The sequence below is a fragment of the Rhinatrema bivittatum genome, chromosome 12 (assembly GCF_901001135.1).
Source record: "Rhinatrema bivittatum chromosome 12, aRhiBiv1.1, whole genome shotgun sequence".
Classification (NCBI taxonomy): domain Eukaryota; kingdom Metazoa; phylum Chordata; class Amphibia; order Gymnophiona; family Rhinatrematidae; genus Rhinatrema; species Rhinatrema bivittatum.
In genome coordinates, this window is record NC_042626.1 from 53,971,283 (window position 1) to 53,989,663 (window position 18,381).

An 18,381-nucleotide genomic window follows, 5' to 3' on the forward strand; every position below is an offset into this window, starting at 1 on the left:
CTTCCATATACAGCACACTGTCTTATGGAATTCTAGAAGTCCTACCAGAATCGTATGCGTAGTCTGTCTGCTCCTGCTTGATCACCATGTTGGCTGGATATCTGTGGCCTCTACTGGTGCCCATTTGGTTTGCCGGCTCATACAATGGGTCGTGATATTCTTGTTTAAAGCCCTGCTGTGGGTATGCAGGACAAGGTTCGGACATCTGGCGCTGGTAAGGGACTGGCGATTCTCGGCTCATGCCCTGAGAGGAAGGGCAGGACTGGCACATCTCCACAGGCTGCTGGTATCTGGAATGAAATGGGAGCTTGAATCAAAGGGAAAACAAATTCTCTTGACTGAGCTATAAAACTCATTTTATCTTCATGCAACCTCTAGATTTTGGTCACACTTTTCCACCTTCTATGACTAAAGAGCAAATGAACTGTAACATAAATCAGTTGTTCTTTCACTGTCCTTTATCACTTTCTTCCCCATTTCCCTTGCACTTGGCCTGTCACCTGTGTTCCATGAGGTACGTTCGCGCAGGAAGTGGCTGGGACGATGACCCCTGAGGGCTCATGAAGCTCCGATCCTGTCTGGAGAAATGTTGGAGAGGGGACATCTGAGACCCTCCTGGAGTTGGGGATTTGATTCCAGCTTGTCTGCTTTGATCGTAGGCACTTCACACACACACAAAAAAAAAATACAGGAAAGTTCAGGATACCCATAAGAAGGTTATGTTATTTTTCTGTTTCAGCAAATTAATCTATTAAGGAAATATTCACCATAACACAGAACTTTCACACAGAGCAACAACTTGCTCATTGAACTGAAGTGCAAGACAATCTCATACCTGACCTGAAAGTAAACTAAGAATTATTTACTAATCCATACTGGATTTTTCATACAAGAGCTGGGAGGTATCAAATTGGTAAAAGTCCTAGAATGGCTGTTCTGGAGGATCCAGATGCAAGGACTGGAACCTAGAAAGCAACAGGCTTGGATTGCCATGCAATGATTGTCAACGATATCCCCCCCCCCCGAGGCCTGTCTTGCCTACGCTGGCCTATGTTTACCCTGAGCAGTCTCTAGGTCTGAAAAATGGTTCAGAGCTCATTCCTGAGATTCATTTCAATCACAACTGACCTCTGAACCATTGTTCAGGCCTAGATCTTATTCAGGCTATGTAGGATACTGTCAGTTGCCACCCAGATTTCCCCTGAAGTGGCCATACCTGGTATAAAGGCACTGCTCGCCATTGCGATACTGGAATTGCTGCTTGTGGCTGCAAGACAGGGCAGGGTCTGAACAGGGACTTGGCTGCTCCTTTTTAATTTTGACTGGAGGGCTGTGGAAAACTACTGAAATAAAAAAAAGACAAAAAAAAAAGTTCAGTATGTGAACCACTCCTTGATGGGAGTCACGTATGGATGGACTCTGTAGGCATCAACAGCATCTCCCTTCTTCAGTATCAGAATCATTCAATTGAGGAAGCAATGAAAAGGAATCTTTCTGCACAGATAAACAATCTCTCTCTCCTGCGTCTGCAGGAAGGTTTCTGGTCTGAGTATTGGAAGCATGTTGAATTGCAATGACTGAACGTGCTTATGATGGAAGTCTCCATGGTTTGAATGCACAGGCAAGAGATGTTGTATGGTGGATGAAGACACACCTGAAGCTCCTCCAGCAATTCTCCACACCTACACCATTTCTGGAAGAGCTGTGAATGGGCCAGAACTCCTAAAATACTGGGATATCCTAAAACCCAATGCGAGGGGAGAAGCTGGCCAACCCCAGATTTCATAAAAAGGGCAAAGCTAGAAATTTATTTATTTATTTTTTTAATATTTAACCAAAAGATCATCTGGCATAGCAGATGACACTTACATACGAATAACGATTTACAAAGTTAGCATTTACAGATGAACAATGCCTGAGGAAACAATTAATATGAGAAAACTATTCTTTTGTTCTTTTTGAGAGATTTTTTAAATTAATTTAAGGAGCAAAATAAAAAGGAAGAGGTGCTACAGTTTTTTCTCTCCAAAGAGAATTTTTAAATAACTGGTTTTCTGTATGTGCATCATCAGCACTAAACTGACCAGAATAATTAAAAAAAAAAAAAATTAAAGAAAAAGTGGGCATAAAATATAACCACCTTTCTAGATCCTACCATGATTTTCTGGCTGGGTTCTTCCATGATCTACCCAGAACACAGAATGAAGACACCCACTGCTGTCCGGGCCCCAGACAGCCTTTTTATGTTTAAATTCTCCTCTTTATTCCTGCTGTATTTACACTTTCCCCCTGAGACAGCCACAGTGCTGACAACATGTTCAGATTATTCATTAGGAGTCCACTCTCACTTCACCCCCTCTGCAGCCATACATCTTTCTAAGCAGAAGTCCCCTGATGACAGGCAACAAAAGCAGCACTCTCTCACTAATGATGTAACAGAGTGATGCAATGCACCTCAGTCCTGACGTGCAACCCCCCCTCTATCTTGAGGAAAGGTACACAGCCTGGTATAGCTCTGCTTGGTTTCTTAGTAGTGGACCGAGGCCCAGAGAGGACTAGCAGACTAGGCTAGAGTTTGTTTCCCTTGGAAGTCAATTTTGATTAACACATGAATCTCTCTAACTGTGCCATTAGCAGAGAATACACACACAAATATTAGCAAGCCCACCTTATTTTTCTTTTTATAGGGCAAGACCAAATTGGCTAGCACGAGTTTGACAAAGACAAATTAAATACGGTAGCTTGAATTAACCCAAAACTTTAATATATGGAAGCCTTGAATCTGGTAAGGACTACAGTATTTGGGAAGTTAGTATTAGCAATTCCAAGAGGATACTTTTGGAATTTTGGCCTTAAAGAGACATCCTAGCATTAATTGACATTATGTTAAAATGATTCTCTTTTCATATACAGCACATATACTGAAACTCAAGCTCTGAAAGCTGAAATCTTTTGTTTATAACAATCAATATCCTTGTTTGCATTTCTTTTAGTTTGCCTGTGTTTCCGTCAGCAAAGTCACAAAAGAAAAGCATAAGAGACAAGTGTTTGCCAGTCACCAGTCTGATGTATCTGATGGGCTTGCTCCAACTGATGGCAAATCTAAACCATGCAACAGCAAGAGAAAAAAAAAATATCACCTCAATGGAAATGTGTGAATGGCTAGGCATGTGCCTCCACAGAAATGAATTATAAAAGTTGTGGAACCCAACCTTATTCATTTAATTAAATTTAAACACAAACAGCACCTACGATCTTATTCAACTTCTAATTCAAATTTTTTTGGGTGAAGGTGGTGGTTTCATATGCTTTCAAGCTATGGCCATCCAGGCTATGCCGCTTTTGTTTTTAATCAACATAACAACCCTCCTCCTATATATGTTTCTATTGCTGCCAAATGTGTAGAAATTTACCAAATTATAGTGCCATCTAAATAACCTTAATATTGTGCCTATCTTGAGCAAAACAAGGCTTCCTATTTTAATGACAACCGCCGTTTGTGCTTAAATTTAATTAAATTAATAAGGTTGGGTTCCACAACTTTTATAATTCTTATATATTTGATTGAACCCATACCAATGATCTTGCAGTAGTTGGTTTTTATTTTTTTTATTTTTATTTTTTATTTAACACTTTTTTTTATACTGGCATTCGTAGGACACATCATGTCGGTTTACAAGTAACTGAGAAAGGAAATTACAATGAACGAGGAAAGAGGGCTAACTGGATAATATACAAAAGTACAGGTGAAGAGAGTCAACGAGCAGAGTTACCACTTTGCATTCATGTTAGGGTTAGATAAGCAAGTGAACTATAAACAATGTTAAGGAAGCATTTTCCACAGAAATGAAGACATTTTGATCTCTGAAGAATTGTCAAATTAAAAATAAATCAATAGTGTCAGGAACCAATCTTTTGCATTATACTGCCCAGGAAATTGAAACTATTTCCATGCCAGGTCATAAAACAAGACTGGTGTATTGTGAAAGATGAACTGTCCCACCATCATAGTAGAATAGACATGACACCTCTCTTGTGCATTACTTCTCTGGCTCTTCATATCAGTGTGTGGTTGGCTGATTGAGTGGGGGTTACATATGCTGATCATTGCTTTCCATAAGAATGAAGAAATTACTTACCTGCTAATTTTGTTTTCCTTAGTGTAGACAGATGGACTGAGCACCAGTGAGTTATGTGCTCCCCTGCTAGCTGTTGGAGACGGAGTCAGGTTTCAAAGCTGACATCACCCTGGATACACCCCTGCAGTGACCTCAGCCATTCAGTATTCTCTTCAATAGACATTGTGGACATATTAATGAAAAATTTGAATACCACTTAACTTGATTAAAAAACTGGTAACCATAAGTGTACTCAACCGAACATAAGCGCTGAATCCCAGTAATATTATAGATGCCCTGATCTAGGGATAGGGAGACAGCTTGGCTGTAACCTCTTGGAATCGCAATTCACCTCATGGGAGATTCCTTGACCACGTTCATGGGCAGCTGTGGGCGGGCTGCTGAGTCCATCTGTCTACACTAAGGAAAATGAAATTATCAGGTAAGTAATTTCTCCATTTCCTAGAGTGTAGCCAGCCTGCAGTCCGGATAGCATCCCCTCACAAAGGCTGCATCCTCTCAGGCCTGGACATCCAGGCGACAGAATCTGGAGAAGGTGTGCAAGGAGGATCCAGTCGCTGCTCGGCAGATGTCGATGGGAGACAGTAGCTTAGCTTCTGCCCAGGATACTGCCCAGGCACTAGTGGAATGAGCTTTAACCTGAAGGGGTAAAGGTTTCCCTGCCTCTACATACGGTCCCATGATCACTTCCTTGCTCCAGTGAGCTATGTTGGCTTGTGAAGCTGCTTCGCCTTGTTTCTTTCCACTGTGAAGAATAAACAAGCGGTCCATCTTGCACACCAGTTCTGAATGCTCCAGATACCATACTAAAAGCCTATTGACCTTTAAGTGGTGTAGGAGATGGTAGTCTTCCGTATCCTTGTGTCTACCTAGGGATAGTAAGGAAATGGACTAATTTAGGGGAAACTCAGAGACTACCTTTGGCAAGAAGGAAGGAGCGGTGCGAAGTTATAACGTTCCTGGGATCAACCGGAGGAACGGTTCCCGTCATGACAGTGCCTGTAGTTCAGAGATGCAGCGAGTCAAGCATATTGCCACCAAGAATATAGTCTTCATCGTAAACAGGTGTAGAGACAGACTGCGCAGCAGCCGAAAGAAAGACCCTGCTAAAAAGTCCAATACTAGATTGAGGTTCCATTGGGGGACCGGCCACTTTAAGAGTGGTCGGAGGTGTTTAACCCCTTTTTGGAAACGGGCCAAGGCCAGATGTGTCGACAGGTGGGCTCCATTCACCTTGCCTCTGAAACAGGAGAGACGTCACCTGGATCTTCAAGGAGTTCAGGCCATCCTGTAAAAAATTCCAGCATCATGGGGGATCTTGGTTGTCCGAGGGGGCACCCTGCATTACTTGCACAAGGCCTCAATATTCTCCAAATCCGCACGTACGCCAAGGACATCGAGAACTTTCGCAAGCAGAGCAAGATGGCCATCAAATATCCATTTCAGGCAAGCCCTCTCAGTGGCCAGATCATAAGACAAAACAGAGTTGGTCCTCGTGAAGGATCAGACCTTGTTGAAGATGGTCCCATTGTGGAGGGAGGCATAGGGGGCTCTACATCAGAAGCCTCCGCATATCGGCATACTACGGGCATCTGGGCCAATCTGGGGCCAGCAGAAGGACTAATCCTCTGTGGTGTTTGATCTTGCGAATGACCTTGCCCAGCAGAGGCCACAGTCCATCCTCCTCTGGCCAGGCCTGGACATGGGTGTCGATCCCTTGGGAGCGCTGATCTCTTCTGCGACTGAAGAATTGGGGGACCTTCGCATTGTGAAATGTGGCTAGTAGGTCAATAGATGTGAGGTCCCAGCAATCTACCAGGAGCTGTAAGGCTCTGTTTGACAACGCCCATTCTCCTGGATCCAGACTCTCCCTGCTGAGAAAGTCTTCTCTGACATAGTCTTTTCCCGTGATGTGGGAGGCCGAGATCCCTTGTAGATTTAACTCTGCCCATTCCATAAGGGGGTCTATTTCCAGAGACACTTGGTGGCTTTTGGTTCCTCCCTGGCAGTTGATGTAGGCTACCTTTGTTGCGTTGTCTGACATCACATGGACCGCCTGGCTCTGATGTCTGTGGCTGAATTGTAGGCATGCTAATCTGACAGTTCAGGCTTCCAGGCGGTTTATGTTCCAGTGTGCTTCATCCTTGGTCCATCGCCACTGGGTTGTCAGTTCCTGACAGTGAGCTCCCCACCCTCGGAGGCTTGCGTCCGTCATGAGTAGCAGCCAGTTTGGTGGGGACAGGCTTACACTCTTGCTTAGGTGAACTTCCTGTAGTCACCAATGGAGCAGAGAATATACATCCATCGGTAGGTGGAGGCGAATCGAGTAATCTTGAGACAGTGGGTTCCAACGTGACAGCAGGGAGCATTGGAGTGGCCGCATGTGAGCCTTCGTCCTCTGTACTATCTGCAGCATTGATGCCATCAGGCCAAGGACCTGAAGACAGCTCCACACCCTGAGGTGCATTGTGTTAGTCAACCGGTGCACTTAGCACATCAGCTTCCTTATCCTCAAAGGAGGGAGGAAAACTTTGTCCTGCTTGGTGTCGAACCAGATTCCCAGGTACTCTAAGGACTGGGAGGACTTGAGGCTGCTCTTGTCCAAATTCACGACCTAACCAAGTTCCTGAAGCAGGGACATGACCCTGGAGGCTCTCTTCCAACGACTTCGCCCAGGTCAGCCAGACATCTAAGTACAGGTGCACCAGGATCCCTTCTTTCCTTGGTGCCGCCACCACGACTTTGGAGAATGTTCTGGGAGCAGTTGCCAGGAATATGAAGATAGGCCTCCGAGAGGTCCAGGGAGATTAAGAACTCTCCCAATTATAAGGCCATTATGATGGAGCAGAGAGTTTCTATGCAGAAGTGGAATATCCGCAGATGACGGCTGACGCTGAGGTCCAGGATGGGGTGAAACAAACCCTCCTTCTTGGGTACGATGAAATAAATGGAATAATGCCTCATATTTTCCTGGTGATGTAGGTACCGGAGTTATAGCCCTCAAACTGAGGAGCCTTATAAACATATTCCACTGCCAGTTTCTTGTGCTGGGAGTGGCAGGGCGACATCATGAACATGTCCCGAGGGATGCTGCAAAATTCCAGAGCACATCCATCTCGTATTATGCCCAGTACCCATTTATCCAACGTGATCTCGACCCACTGCTGATAGAAGAGGGATAGTCGGCCCCAGTGCTGGAAAGTAGCAAGAGGCTTTCCATAGGGAGATCAGACTGGACCAAAGAATCTGGTACCTCCTCTATGTCGTCCAGGTCCCTGCCAGGGATACTCTTGGTGAGGAGAGGCATGCCTCGAGGTCTGTCGATAGCGGTGGGAGGGGCATTTTTTTTTTTTTTTTTAACCGTTTGGGGTTCGGTCCGGACAGGGGCCAGTGAGGTAGCAGGCTGCGCCAGTACGATGGTTTTCATGGCCCTGGAAAAATAATTCCATCCCAGAGAAGATGGCAGGGGCCCCTGCCTAGGCCAGGAGTACTGGGGTAGGAGCCGCTCAATTTCCCTCTCCCACGGATGGCCCAGTTCTGGGGTGCAAGGATCCGGGGTGCTTCCAAGCTAAGGCTGTGGCTAACCCATCATCTGAATGGGAAGAGCTGGGCTTATCAAAGTCCAAGGAAGCCAACTTTCCTTGGACTTCCTCATAGTGCGGACACAGGTTGAAATTTAGGTCAGGCTGAGAAGCCTTAATATGACAAGTAGCACAAAGAGCAAGGCGCTTAGGATTCTTGGTTGCCGGCACCACTGGCGGCGGTAACTGTGCGTTCCAATAAGCTCACGCTTGGGCTGTGCACTCAGCTTTTCCTGTATACATTTACAAAGTCGTGCGCCTAAGTAAGCACTAACATAACGTGCACAGCGCCTTCAGAGTTGTGAGCGTAACACGCCCAGCGCTTTCAGTTGTGCGCGCAAGAATGCGCTGTTGCGCACAATGCAAGCACTGCCAGAGTTGTGCGTGTAAGAACTCACCGACGTCACGCACACAGCCCTTTTAGAGTTGTGCGCGTAAGTACGTGCTGACGTCATACACTCAGCTGAAGCCCTCTCGGGATTGTGAATGTAAGTATGCACTGTTACGCGCACTGCTGATGTACCGCGCATACCGGCCTTCTATGTGGGGCCATACAAAACATACAGCAACACGCGCAAGATGGCGCTGATAATGCGGGGCCTAGCCCACCGAGGGCTGCTCAACCCGCTTGGAGGCTCAATTCTCCTTACCCCCCCTGCAGAAGCGGGAATGACACCAGTATGGATGAAGTCAGGGCTGACCCGTCCTCCGAATGGGAGGGGCAGGGCTTGGGGAGGTTCTGAGACTCCAGCCCCTCCCTGGGCTTCCTCACACTGCTGACACAGGAAGGATTCCAGGTCAGACTGTGCAGCCCTAATATGGCAGGCAGCACAAAGACTGGCGCTTGTGCTTTTTTGCTGCTGGAGCCATAGTTGATTTGTGCATTCTGCCGGCTAGCTCTTGGATTCGAGTGCGCACAGATCCGCCCCAATGCGCGTATGTAAAAGCACCCTTAAGCGCTAACAATGCATCCGGTTGTGCGCGAGCGTATGCATGCACTTATGGGCCTCAGGTATGCGCACACAGGTATGCGTACAATAGGCGCACAGCAGGGCCGGCCTGCACCCTGCGTACCGATGTCTATAGGGGGAAAAAGGCGTCGCACAAAACCACGTGCAAGATGGCGCCGCCGCGGCCTGCCATGTGGAGTGCCCACCGAGCTTGAAGCGGGGCCTAGCCCATCGGGGGGCCACTCAACCCAATCGGAAGCCCCCTTCCCTTGCCACAAAGGGATCGGGAACACCGTCGGCATGGCACACCAAAGCAAGGAGATCGGAGGAAAGACTTATCAAAGCCCTTCCACGTCTCTGAATCGGAGGAGGAGTCCTTTTACTTGCCTGGGCTCAGCGCTTACCGGCTGAGTACAGAGACTGTCTCCGGCTGCGGGGGGGGGGGGGGGGGGGGGGGGGGAAGGGCTTAGGCCGTCACCGCCTCGCTCGGCTTCCTGCACCCGCTGCCTTTCAGTTGCTTAAGTAGCTTAAGTCCACAGTGGCTAAAAACCAATTACCGGACCAAGGCACACCTCTGAGGGATCTCGGAAATCACTTCAGGAATTCTCAACTGGGAGAGGGACCTTTAGGTTTCACCACAGGAGAGTGGGGCTCAATCTTTCTCCAATTTAAAGGTAAATTTTCCTTCTAACGAGTACCGCAATCCCGCTACACACCAATGCTGGTGTAGGGATAGCACGTCCACATGTGCGAGGAGACGGAGAGATACTGAATGGCTGAGGTTGCTGCAAGGGTATATCTAAGGTGACGTCAGCTTTGAAACCTGACTCCTCCTCCTCCTCCATCTGCTAGCAAGGGAGCACAGAACGCATTGGTCCTGAGTCCATCTGGCTACACGCTAGGAAACATAAGATATGCCATATTGGATCAGACCAAGGGTCCATCAAGCCCAGTATCCTGTGACCTACAGTGGCCAATCCAAGTCACAAGTACCTGGCAAGTACCCAACATTAAATGAGTAGATCACAAGCTACTAATCTTTATTGATTAATAGCAGTTTACGGACTTCTGTTTTAGGAACTTATCCAAACTTTTTTAAACCCACTTACATTAACTGCCATAACCACATCCTCTGGCAATGAAGTCCAGAGCTTATTTATGCGTTGAGTGAAAGAATTTTCTCCGATTTGTTTTAAATCGTAAGAGATGGGGAATAAGTGATTACGTGTATTTTCAGAAGCAAAGTGTATGACTTCTCCTTTAATGAGATTAATGAATGCTTCATTCCCAGCTCCAACTCGGTCTGGTGTTCTAATAGGAGGATGTTATGCTTTCCAGGCTCTATTATGGGCTGTGCTGGATTTAATACAAAGGTCATTGATGCTAATTAGTGAGAGGAGACCTGAGCAATTTTAAACTCTCACTTGTCATCTCTTTCGGTATATGGCTTTTGAAGAAAAATCTATGCTTACCAAAAAAAAAAAAAAACCCAAAAAACCCTGTTTAGGGCATGCTTGAACATTAAACTGATCTCATTTGAATAAAGTCTTTGGTACTGGCAACTGTAGTAATGGGAAGAGCAAGTAATACTGGTAGTGCACAGAATGTCAGTTCTGTTTTCTCCTCATTATTATAAAAGAATGACAATTCTGGGGCTTCCTCCGTCTTCTCAGAAGTGCTGGCCCTCTGGCACATGCTCTGGGCGCCGAGCAGAAAACCATCCAAAATATATCCTGGAACAAGTCTAGAGACGGCAACCACCTACTTTTATAAACACTTCTGTCCCATTCCAGATGTTCTCGAAGCTCCCACTTTATTTTGCAGAAGTTGTAAACACTAATTAGCCCACTTCCAGGTGCTGGAGAAATCACTCATGCAGGGATTTTTTTTTGTTGGATTAAACGTTGTAACCTGAAGGCTTACAGGCTCTGGATAGCAACATCCTCCTCTTCACTATCTTACCCTTAGTGAAGCCAAAAAAGGAAAATTACAAACTAATTATAACTCCTGCTATTTCAAAGTTTCCTGAAGATCAGAGACCTGGGTGTGGCCTGCTAGTCTCCTTGGGCTGTTTGGCATTTCAGAATTTGCAAATACTCCTACACAGATCATTCCTGGGCAGAATTATATAACAGAGGCAAAACACAGGATAAGTGGGAAATCACTGGATAGGACTAAGGATTGCCGAAAGGTAATGAAGACCTAAAACCAGAACAAGGGGCTACTAGAAAGCTAGTACATCTGTCTCTAAGGTAGGGCTTGAGGATCGACTTCCATGGTGGCATACGAAGGAGAACCATTATCCACTGGTAGAGTTCTGGGGACTATAGTGGTCCTGGAGTAGAAAGGGATCTTCTGCCTGCTGTACAAGCAGAACTTTTCAAGATCCCGTGAGATGCTGCTTCAGACATGACCACTGAGTCGAGAAATCTCTCACACATCGCGCCACTTTGAGGATTGTCATTTGGGGCCAAAGTATCTAGATTTAAAAGATTAGGTAACAGACTACATGGGGAAAGGGGGGGGGGGGGGGGTTGTGAGGAAGAAACAAAGCATTTAGGAAGCAAATTTCAGTAGCCTGGCTAAGTGCAAAGTCCACAAGTAGTTTTGTATCCACTGACTTGGAAGGCAATTTTCAAAGAAAACTGAACCTGTAGTTTTCCTTTTGAAAATGTGCATGCATGGGCACAAAAGTCCTTAAGTGCTTGCAGAAAAGTGTGTCTTTGGGGGAGGGGGGAGTATGCATGCAGATTTTAAAATTCCATTCTGCATGCATATCTTGGTCACCCCACCCCTTCTGGGGAAAGCAGCCAAAAGATTGAAATTTATGAATACACCCCCTTCACACCATCCCCGCAGACTTTTTACCTGCTCCAAAAGGTGCCAATTGTCAGCCAGGCTGATTTATCCTAAAGTAAATGGCCAGTTTTCAAAAGGGTTCTATCCAAATAACTAGGGAGCCAGATTTAAAAAAAAAAAAAAAAAGGGTGTTCCTGTGGAGTGGTTAGATCATGGGAGATATCTACAGGGAACAGAGCTGACTTTTCAAATCTACGTGTGTCATTTCACACCTGTGCCCAGTACAATCATTCTCTGAAAATTAATTATGCCTGTGGCACAGAACACAATCAACTGTATCAATGTGTGCGCTTTAAAGTGCTGGATTGCTAGTATGAAATTCCAGTTTACAGACTGTGGTATGGAACTCCAGAATAAGCTTGCACAGGTAAAGGCACATCACATGTTCATATTTATTCTTTGTAGAAAATTCATACACACGGCATTGTACAAGCTAATTCACACAGCAGTGATGTCCCTGCCCCAAAGGGCTTACCACATCTGAGCTTTAACACTAGGGGAGGGGAAGTGTTAAGCGACTTGCTTGGTGTCAGAAGCTGTCTGGTAGATGAGGGAACTAGTCCAGTCTCTCCAGTCCTAGTGCTGTGCTGGAACCTCTTGGGAACCAGCTGGGTCCAAAACCATCTTTGCAGAGAGACAGGCAGGCCCTCTCATCCATCCCAACGGTTTACATAAATTTCACCCCAACAAAATGCCTTGCGCTTCCTCGTTTTCAAACGGTAGTGCTACCCAGCCTGGAAGGGTTAAATCACCTCCTCACATCACAAGCACGGGCATGCGAGTCCCCTGCCCGCCTCGGGGCAGACCTGGACTCCATCCACACAGAGGGGAAAAAACAAAACAACACACACCCCTACATCCGCTCCAGCTGCCAGAGGACACTGCTCCAGTTTATAGAACTGGGGAGGACATGCTGGCAAGGGGACAGGCAGTGTGGGCGTCTGTGGAATTGAGCCATCTAGACACGGGCGGGGCAGAGACAAATACATTTTCTATCAGACTCCAAGCTTTATTCAATAGATTTTTTTTTCCATAGGCATAATAATAAAAAGAACTTTTTTTTTTTTTTTGTAAGTAGCTTCTGATGTACGCAGAACGTTACAGACTCTACGCACGTCCCAATTTTATCCATTTACTTCCCTAAGAAAATCAGAACTATTGTCACCATGCTATGCAAAAAGGGCAGAATCAGGACCGGATGAGCCCCTTCGGTTAACCCAGGCAAGATGGCAGTCCTAAAGTGGAAATAATATGATGTCCAATGTCATCACTTTAGTGCCTACTCAATTCACAACTGAAGGAATAAAGATTATCCATGCAACACTGAGGCTGGGTGCTATGAGGAAGACAAGAGAGAAGTGACAAATTAAATGGGAGTCAAAAATAATCTCAGAGGTACAAGTTCAAAACTCCTCCTTGCCAATGGAGCTCTTTGTGTCCCAAGATAAAAATCACTTTATCTTCCCGGTGCCTGAGGGTTCTAATCTCCGGCTCTGCCACATTCTCCCTGTGCATGGGGTTTGCCCTGCTGTCTGGGAATAATCATCCTAAATCACACTGTTCCTTCTCCCCTCTACCCCCACACGCCTCTTTAGAAGTTTACACGCTGTCCAGATGCTGGAAGTATACTTTCAAGTGATCCATCCCGGAGGTGGCTGCAGGCATTTTTATGACAATGCAAAATACTAAGAGGCCAATACCTAAATAGCGCTGAGCATTTCAAGTTAGAACCTTTCGTTAGGCGCCTACTTTCAGCTGATATAAGGCACCTTAATTTTGGGTTGAACAACAGTTCCTAACTTTAACTTTGTGTGCCCTAAACTAGGCCCGCTGTTGCCACACCTAAGTGAAGGCACCCAGTGCTGGAAATCAGCACCCAGCACCTGGCACTGTTCCCCAAGATGCCCCTCCCCATCCACCCTCACTTTTAAAGCACCTAAATTCAAGCAGCAGGGAGACTTTCACATAGGTAGATCTAAGAAACACTTAAGACAGGCACCCTGATCGTTTGACTATTAGCATCTAAATACACACAGAGATACTGTCGGGCGGATTTTAAAAGCCCTGGTCGCCGGCGCGCCTATTTTCCATAGGCCGCCGGCGCGCGCAGAACCCCGGGACGCGCGTAGGTCCCGGGGTTTTTGGACCGGGGCATGTCGGGGGCGGGGCCGAACGACGCGGCATTTTGGGGGCAGGCCCGGGGGCGTGGCGCCGGCCCGGGGCGTTCCGGGGGCGTGGCTGCGCCCTCCGGAACCGCCCGCGGGTCGGGTCTCGGCGCGCCAGCAGCCCGCTGGCACGCGTGGATTTACGTCTCCCTCCGGGAGGCATAAATCCATGGATAAAGGTAGGGGGGGGGGGGGTTAGATAGGACCGGGGGGTGGGTTAGGTAGAGGAAGGGAGAGGAAGGTGAGGGAACGGAGGCAGGCTGCGCGGCTCTGCGCGCGCTGGCTGCCCAAAATCGGCAGCCTTGCGCGCGCCGATCCAGGATTTTAGAAGATACGCGCGTATCTTATAAAATCCAGCATACTTTTGTTTGCGCCTACTGCGCAAACAAAAGTACGCGAACGCGCTTTTTTTAAAAATCTACCCGTGTGAATTAAAGAGGCCATATAACCCCTGATTATGAAAGATCTTTAACAGTGGGCAGTGTGACAGGAGACAAGGAATGCTAGAAGTACTAAGGAAGGCTCATTCCTTCAGCTCATCACCAAGCAGCCTTGGAGATAAGAGTATTATACATATGCTCATGGTAACGTAGATTAAATTAAGAAATCTGGCCAACACAGTGATCTGCTACTGGATGCCCTCCATGCCCCCTTCATTAGTCACATAAGAGCATGCCATACTGGGTCAGACCAAGGGTCCATCAAGCCCAGCATCCTGTTTCCAACAGTGGCCAATCCAAGCCATAAGAACCTGGCAAGTACCCAAAAACTAAGTCTATTCCATGTTACTGTTGCTAGTAATAGAAATGGCTATTCTCTAAAGTGAACTTAATTAATAGCAGGCAATGGACCTCTCCTCCAAGAACTTATCCAATCCTTTTTTAAAACACAGCTACACTAACTGCACTAACCACATCCTCTGGCAACAAATTCCAGAGTTTAATTGTGCATTGAGTAAAAAAAACTTTCTCCGTTTAGTTTTAAATGTGCCACATGCTAACTTCATGGAGTGCCCCCTAGTCTATTATCCAAAAGAGTAAATAACCGATTCACATCCCTGCTATTAATGTATCTCTAAACCCACTGGTGCTGGCACTGTGATTGGCCAAATATATATTATACACACACAAATGACACCTTGCTTAAATATGAAGGCAGACTACTCCAGAATGTTATCCGTACACCATTTCCCCAAATTTCAAAGGAAGCATATCCTTGATAAGTTCTAGCTTACCAGTCCCATCTGCCACGATGGCTCCTCACTGCATAAATCTATATCTGACCTTCTCTTCCTGGACTTTGTGTTCCCACAGAAGTCCCGAGACACGCCACTCCACTCTACCCCAAACCCTCATACAAAGCAGCTAGTGCTGGCTCCTTGTCCTCTCCTACTGTCAATCGTCAGTTTCTTGATAACAGTGCAGGTGGAAAACAGAGTGGAACGATGCTATTAACATGAGCAATACAGCTGGTTCCAGTCAGGACAGGCTAATGCAGGCCTACTGGGGGTTTTTTATCCCACTGTTATGCTTGGACTCACCGCTCTAAAAAACCGGTAACTCTGGGGCCAATTTTCAAAGGTTTTAGGCTTCTAACTTTTGGAGTTAGGCTCCTAAATTGGCCCTTTTGAAAATTTACTCGGGAAGCGTGCCTACATTTAGGAGCCTAAAAGGTGGGGCAGGGAAATAAAGTTAGGAGCTTAGCACTGATTTTCAGCACTTGGCACCTAACTTAGGGTCCTAAATCTAGGAAAATGAAGAGCAGGCCTAAATTTAGGCCCCTACATTTGGCTGAAAATAGGTGACTAACTTAAGAGCCTAATTTTAGGTGATCAGCTTTTTTGGAATATTAGCCTCTACGTCCAGGCATGCAATGGCGTAAAACCAGGACTGGATCATCTTGTACTCACACTATGCAGGCAGCTGGCAACCTTAATCAAGGCGGCTGCCATTGGAATGGAGGGCGGGGGGCACACCTGAGACGAGACCCTGTCCAGTGCCCTCTCCGATGGCCGTTTACATCAAGACAACGCTCAACAGCAGAGGCAAGTGTAATTGTAGCAAGTCAGAAAGGAGAATTCTTTTTCCAATCTACTTCAAGTCCATGGATTAAAATTAACAAAAGAATTTTGTTTAGGAATTCAAGATAAATAAAAACAGGCAGGTAGCCAGCAGGAAAAGGCTGGTCCCCCATCTGCATCTCTGCAAAGCCAAAATTAGAGACGGACAGAAGACAGGCAAAGAGGCACGGAAGAAAGGAGAGCCATGGAGAAGAATCGGCAAAAGTAAGATATTATGGGAGGAAGAGGAAGAAAGGGGGGAAGGGAAAAGAGAAGGCAGAAGAGAACTGAAGGAGATAGAGGTTTGTAGCTGACAGAAGGAAGAGGAGAGGGGAACAGAAAGGTGAGAAAGGAAAACAAGGCAAGAAATAGAAGAAAGTGCAAGAGATTATTATCCTAAATGCTTTTTAACTTTCCCAAATTAAGCTGAACGAGCATCGCTAGCTCAATGTGAAACACGTCACAAACTCCCCACGGTGCCCACCCATGACGCACCATGCAGGAAGCTCTGGGACTGATGAAAGAGACGTGCAAGCAGGCTCCAGCTAGCCTCGTTACAGACAGAGGCACGCGGGCAGCAAACAACCCGAGAGCTTAATTCCCAAGCCTGGACTGACAAGCAGGAGCCAAACTTGTGGCGTCTGAGCCATTGAGCCTGGCCTCTTGGGGGGGGGGGGGGGGAACGACACGACACTTTACTCCGCTGTTAGAGCGGGATCTAAAACTCCTGTAACACGCGCAGAATTCACAGCTACCATTTTTCTAGCCCCCCCACAAAAGCCTACCCCCCCTCTTCTAAACCAGCACACTCAATATGTAAACAAAGCCAGATGGCACACAGTCTGCAAATGTGCATGCAAAGCAGATCCACTTGGAAAGGATCTGCCATGCGATCGAGGTAACAGACACGAAGGCAAGCTTTCCCGATCTACTGCAATACACATTTTTCACGTATTGCTTAGCCAAGCCTTAGTGAAACCCCCTTGGATTCTGCATTGATCTTGTTGGGCCAGCAAAACCATGGTCAGCAAGGAGGTTAAAAATTAACTCCAATGACATTCGTGCTGGATAAAATGCTTCTCAAAGGGAAAATGGTAAAACTGCTGCGTTCAAGCATCCAACTGGTGACCAAGAACAGGGGGAGAGAGAGAAACCTTAATGGGAACTCTAGAGCTCATATAGTTCACAGTCTGCCTCCTGGCAGGATTCCCTATTCCCAAACCATCCCAGACAAGGGATGTGCTGTTATGAGAACACAGAAATGATGACATTTAATTTCAGTTTTTGGTTTTAGTTTATGCTATAATTATTTTAGATCGTGCTGCAATGAAAAACAAAAGCAAATAAAAAGTGACACAAATACACACACAATTTTTTTTCCCCTGCTCTTACAAAGCTCAGGTAGCTTCCCTGGGTAAATTGCTCCAATACTTGGCTACTCTTACAGTTAAAAAATCCTTCCTGTTTCATCTAAATCTTTCTAGCCACAATTCAAGGCCGTTTGTGCTTGCCCTGTCCCTCAGTGGAAAAGGAGAAAAATATGGGGGTCCTCTATTCTTGGCCGGTGTACCCAAGCATACAACCGCCGTTGGACGTGCTAGGTTTTAGGGACGGGGAAGGGGCTCTAGAAGCTGTCAGGACACGAGGTGGGCATGGTTAGTTGTTATGAATAATTAAATTCAGCCGGGAGGACGTTTAAAGCTTTTAAAAAGGGAGATTTCTCAAATCAGTCCACCCCCAGTTTTTCTGCAGCATGCAGAGCTCTGGTTACACGCATGGTCTCTCTCTCTTCCATGCCCCTATACGCCACACTCTGCATTTCAGTTCTAAGTCATACGAGAGTTAGAGTGTATAGCAGTAAATGATGAGATATCTAAATCTTTCTAGAACATTTCTAGAACAAAGGGGAAAGCCGACAGTCGCTCAGCAGCGCATGGTTCGGAGAGAGGTATCATTAAAGGATACTAATGATGCATTAGAATTAGGGCATCCCGACAGTGAGGTTCCAATAATTAGAAAAGTAGCCCAAGTGCCTGTAACTAAAAACTCACCTGAGCTAAAAAAGTCTAACTTATCCCTATCAATTAAAAAGCAGAATGAAAATACAAACAAAAAACAAACTTTGAAATGTTTGTATGCTAATGCCAGAAGTCTAAGTAAGATGGGAGAATTAGAATGTATAGCAGTAAATGATGACAGACTTAATTGGCATCTCAGAGACATGGTGGAAAGAGGATAACCAATGGGACACTGCTATACCGGGGTACAAATTATATCGCAATGACAGAGAGGAGCACTCGGGAGGAGGTGTGGCACTTTATGTCTGGGATGGCATAGAGTCCAACAGGATAAACATCCTGCATGAGACTAAATACAAAATTGAATCTTTATGGGTAGAAATCCCTTGTGTGTCGGGGAAGACTATAGTGATAGGGGTATACTACCGTCCACCTGGTCAAGATGGTGAGATGGACAGTGAAATGCTAAGAGAAATTAGGGAAGCTAACCAAATTGGTAGTGCAGTAATAATGGGAGACTTCAATTACCCCAATATAGACTGGGTAAATGTATCATCGGGTCACGCTAGAGAGATAACGTTCCTGGATGGAATAAATTATATGTTTATGG

The 18,381-nt window shown here is 46.1% G+C and overlaps 1 protein-coding gene across 4 annotated transcripts in view; it reads right to left on the reverse strand.

The window, feature by feature from the left end:
- Nucleotides 1-18,381, reverse strand: part of ETV4 (ETS variant 4) — a 124,213-nt gene that overhangs the window by 47,972 nt on the left and 57,860 nt on the right. For all 4 annotated transcript variants that reach the window (XM_029573656.1, XM_029573659.1, XM_029573655.1 and 1 more), the window contains exons 6-8: nt 1,217-1,343; nt 501-662; nt 46-290 (exon numbers count right to left, since the gene is read on the reverse strand). In XM_029573656.1, the coding sequence (XP_029429516.1) occupies nt 46-290; nt 501-662; nt 1,217-1,343 (534 nt within the window). The remainder of the gene's footprint in view (nt 1-45; nt 291-500; nt 663-1,216; nt 1,344-18,381) is intronic.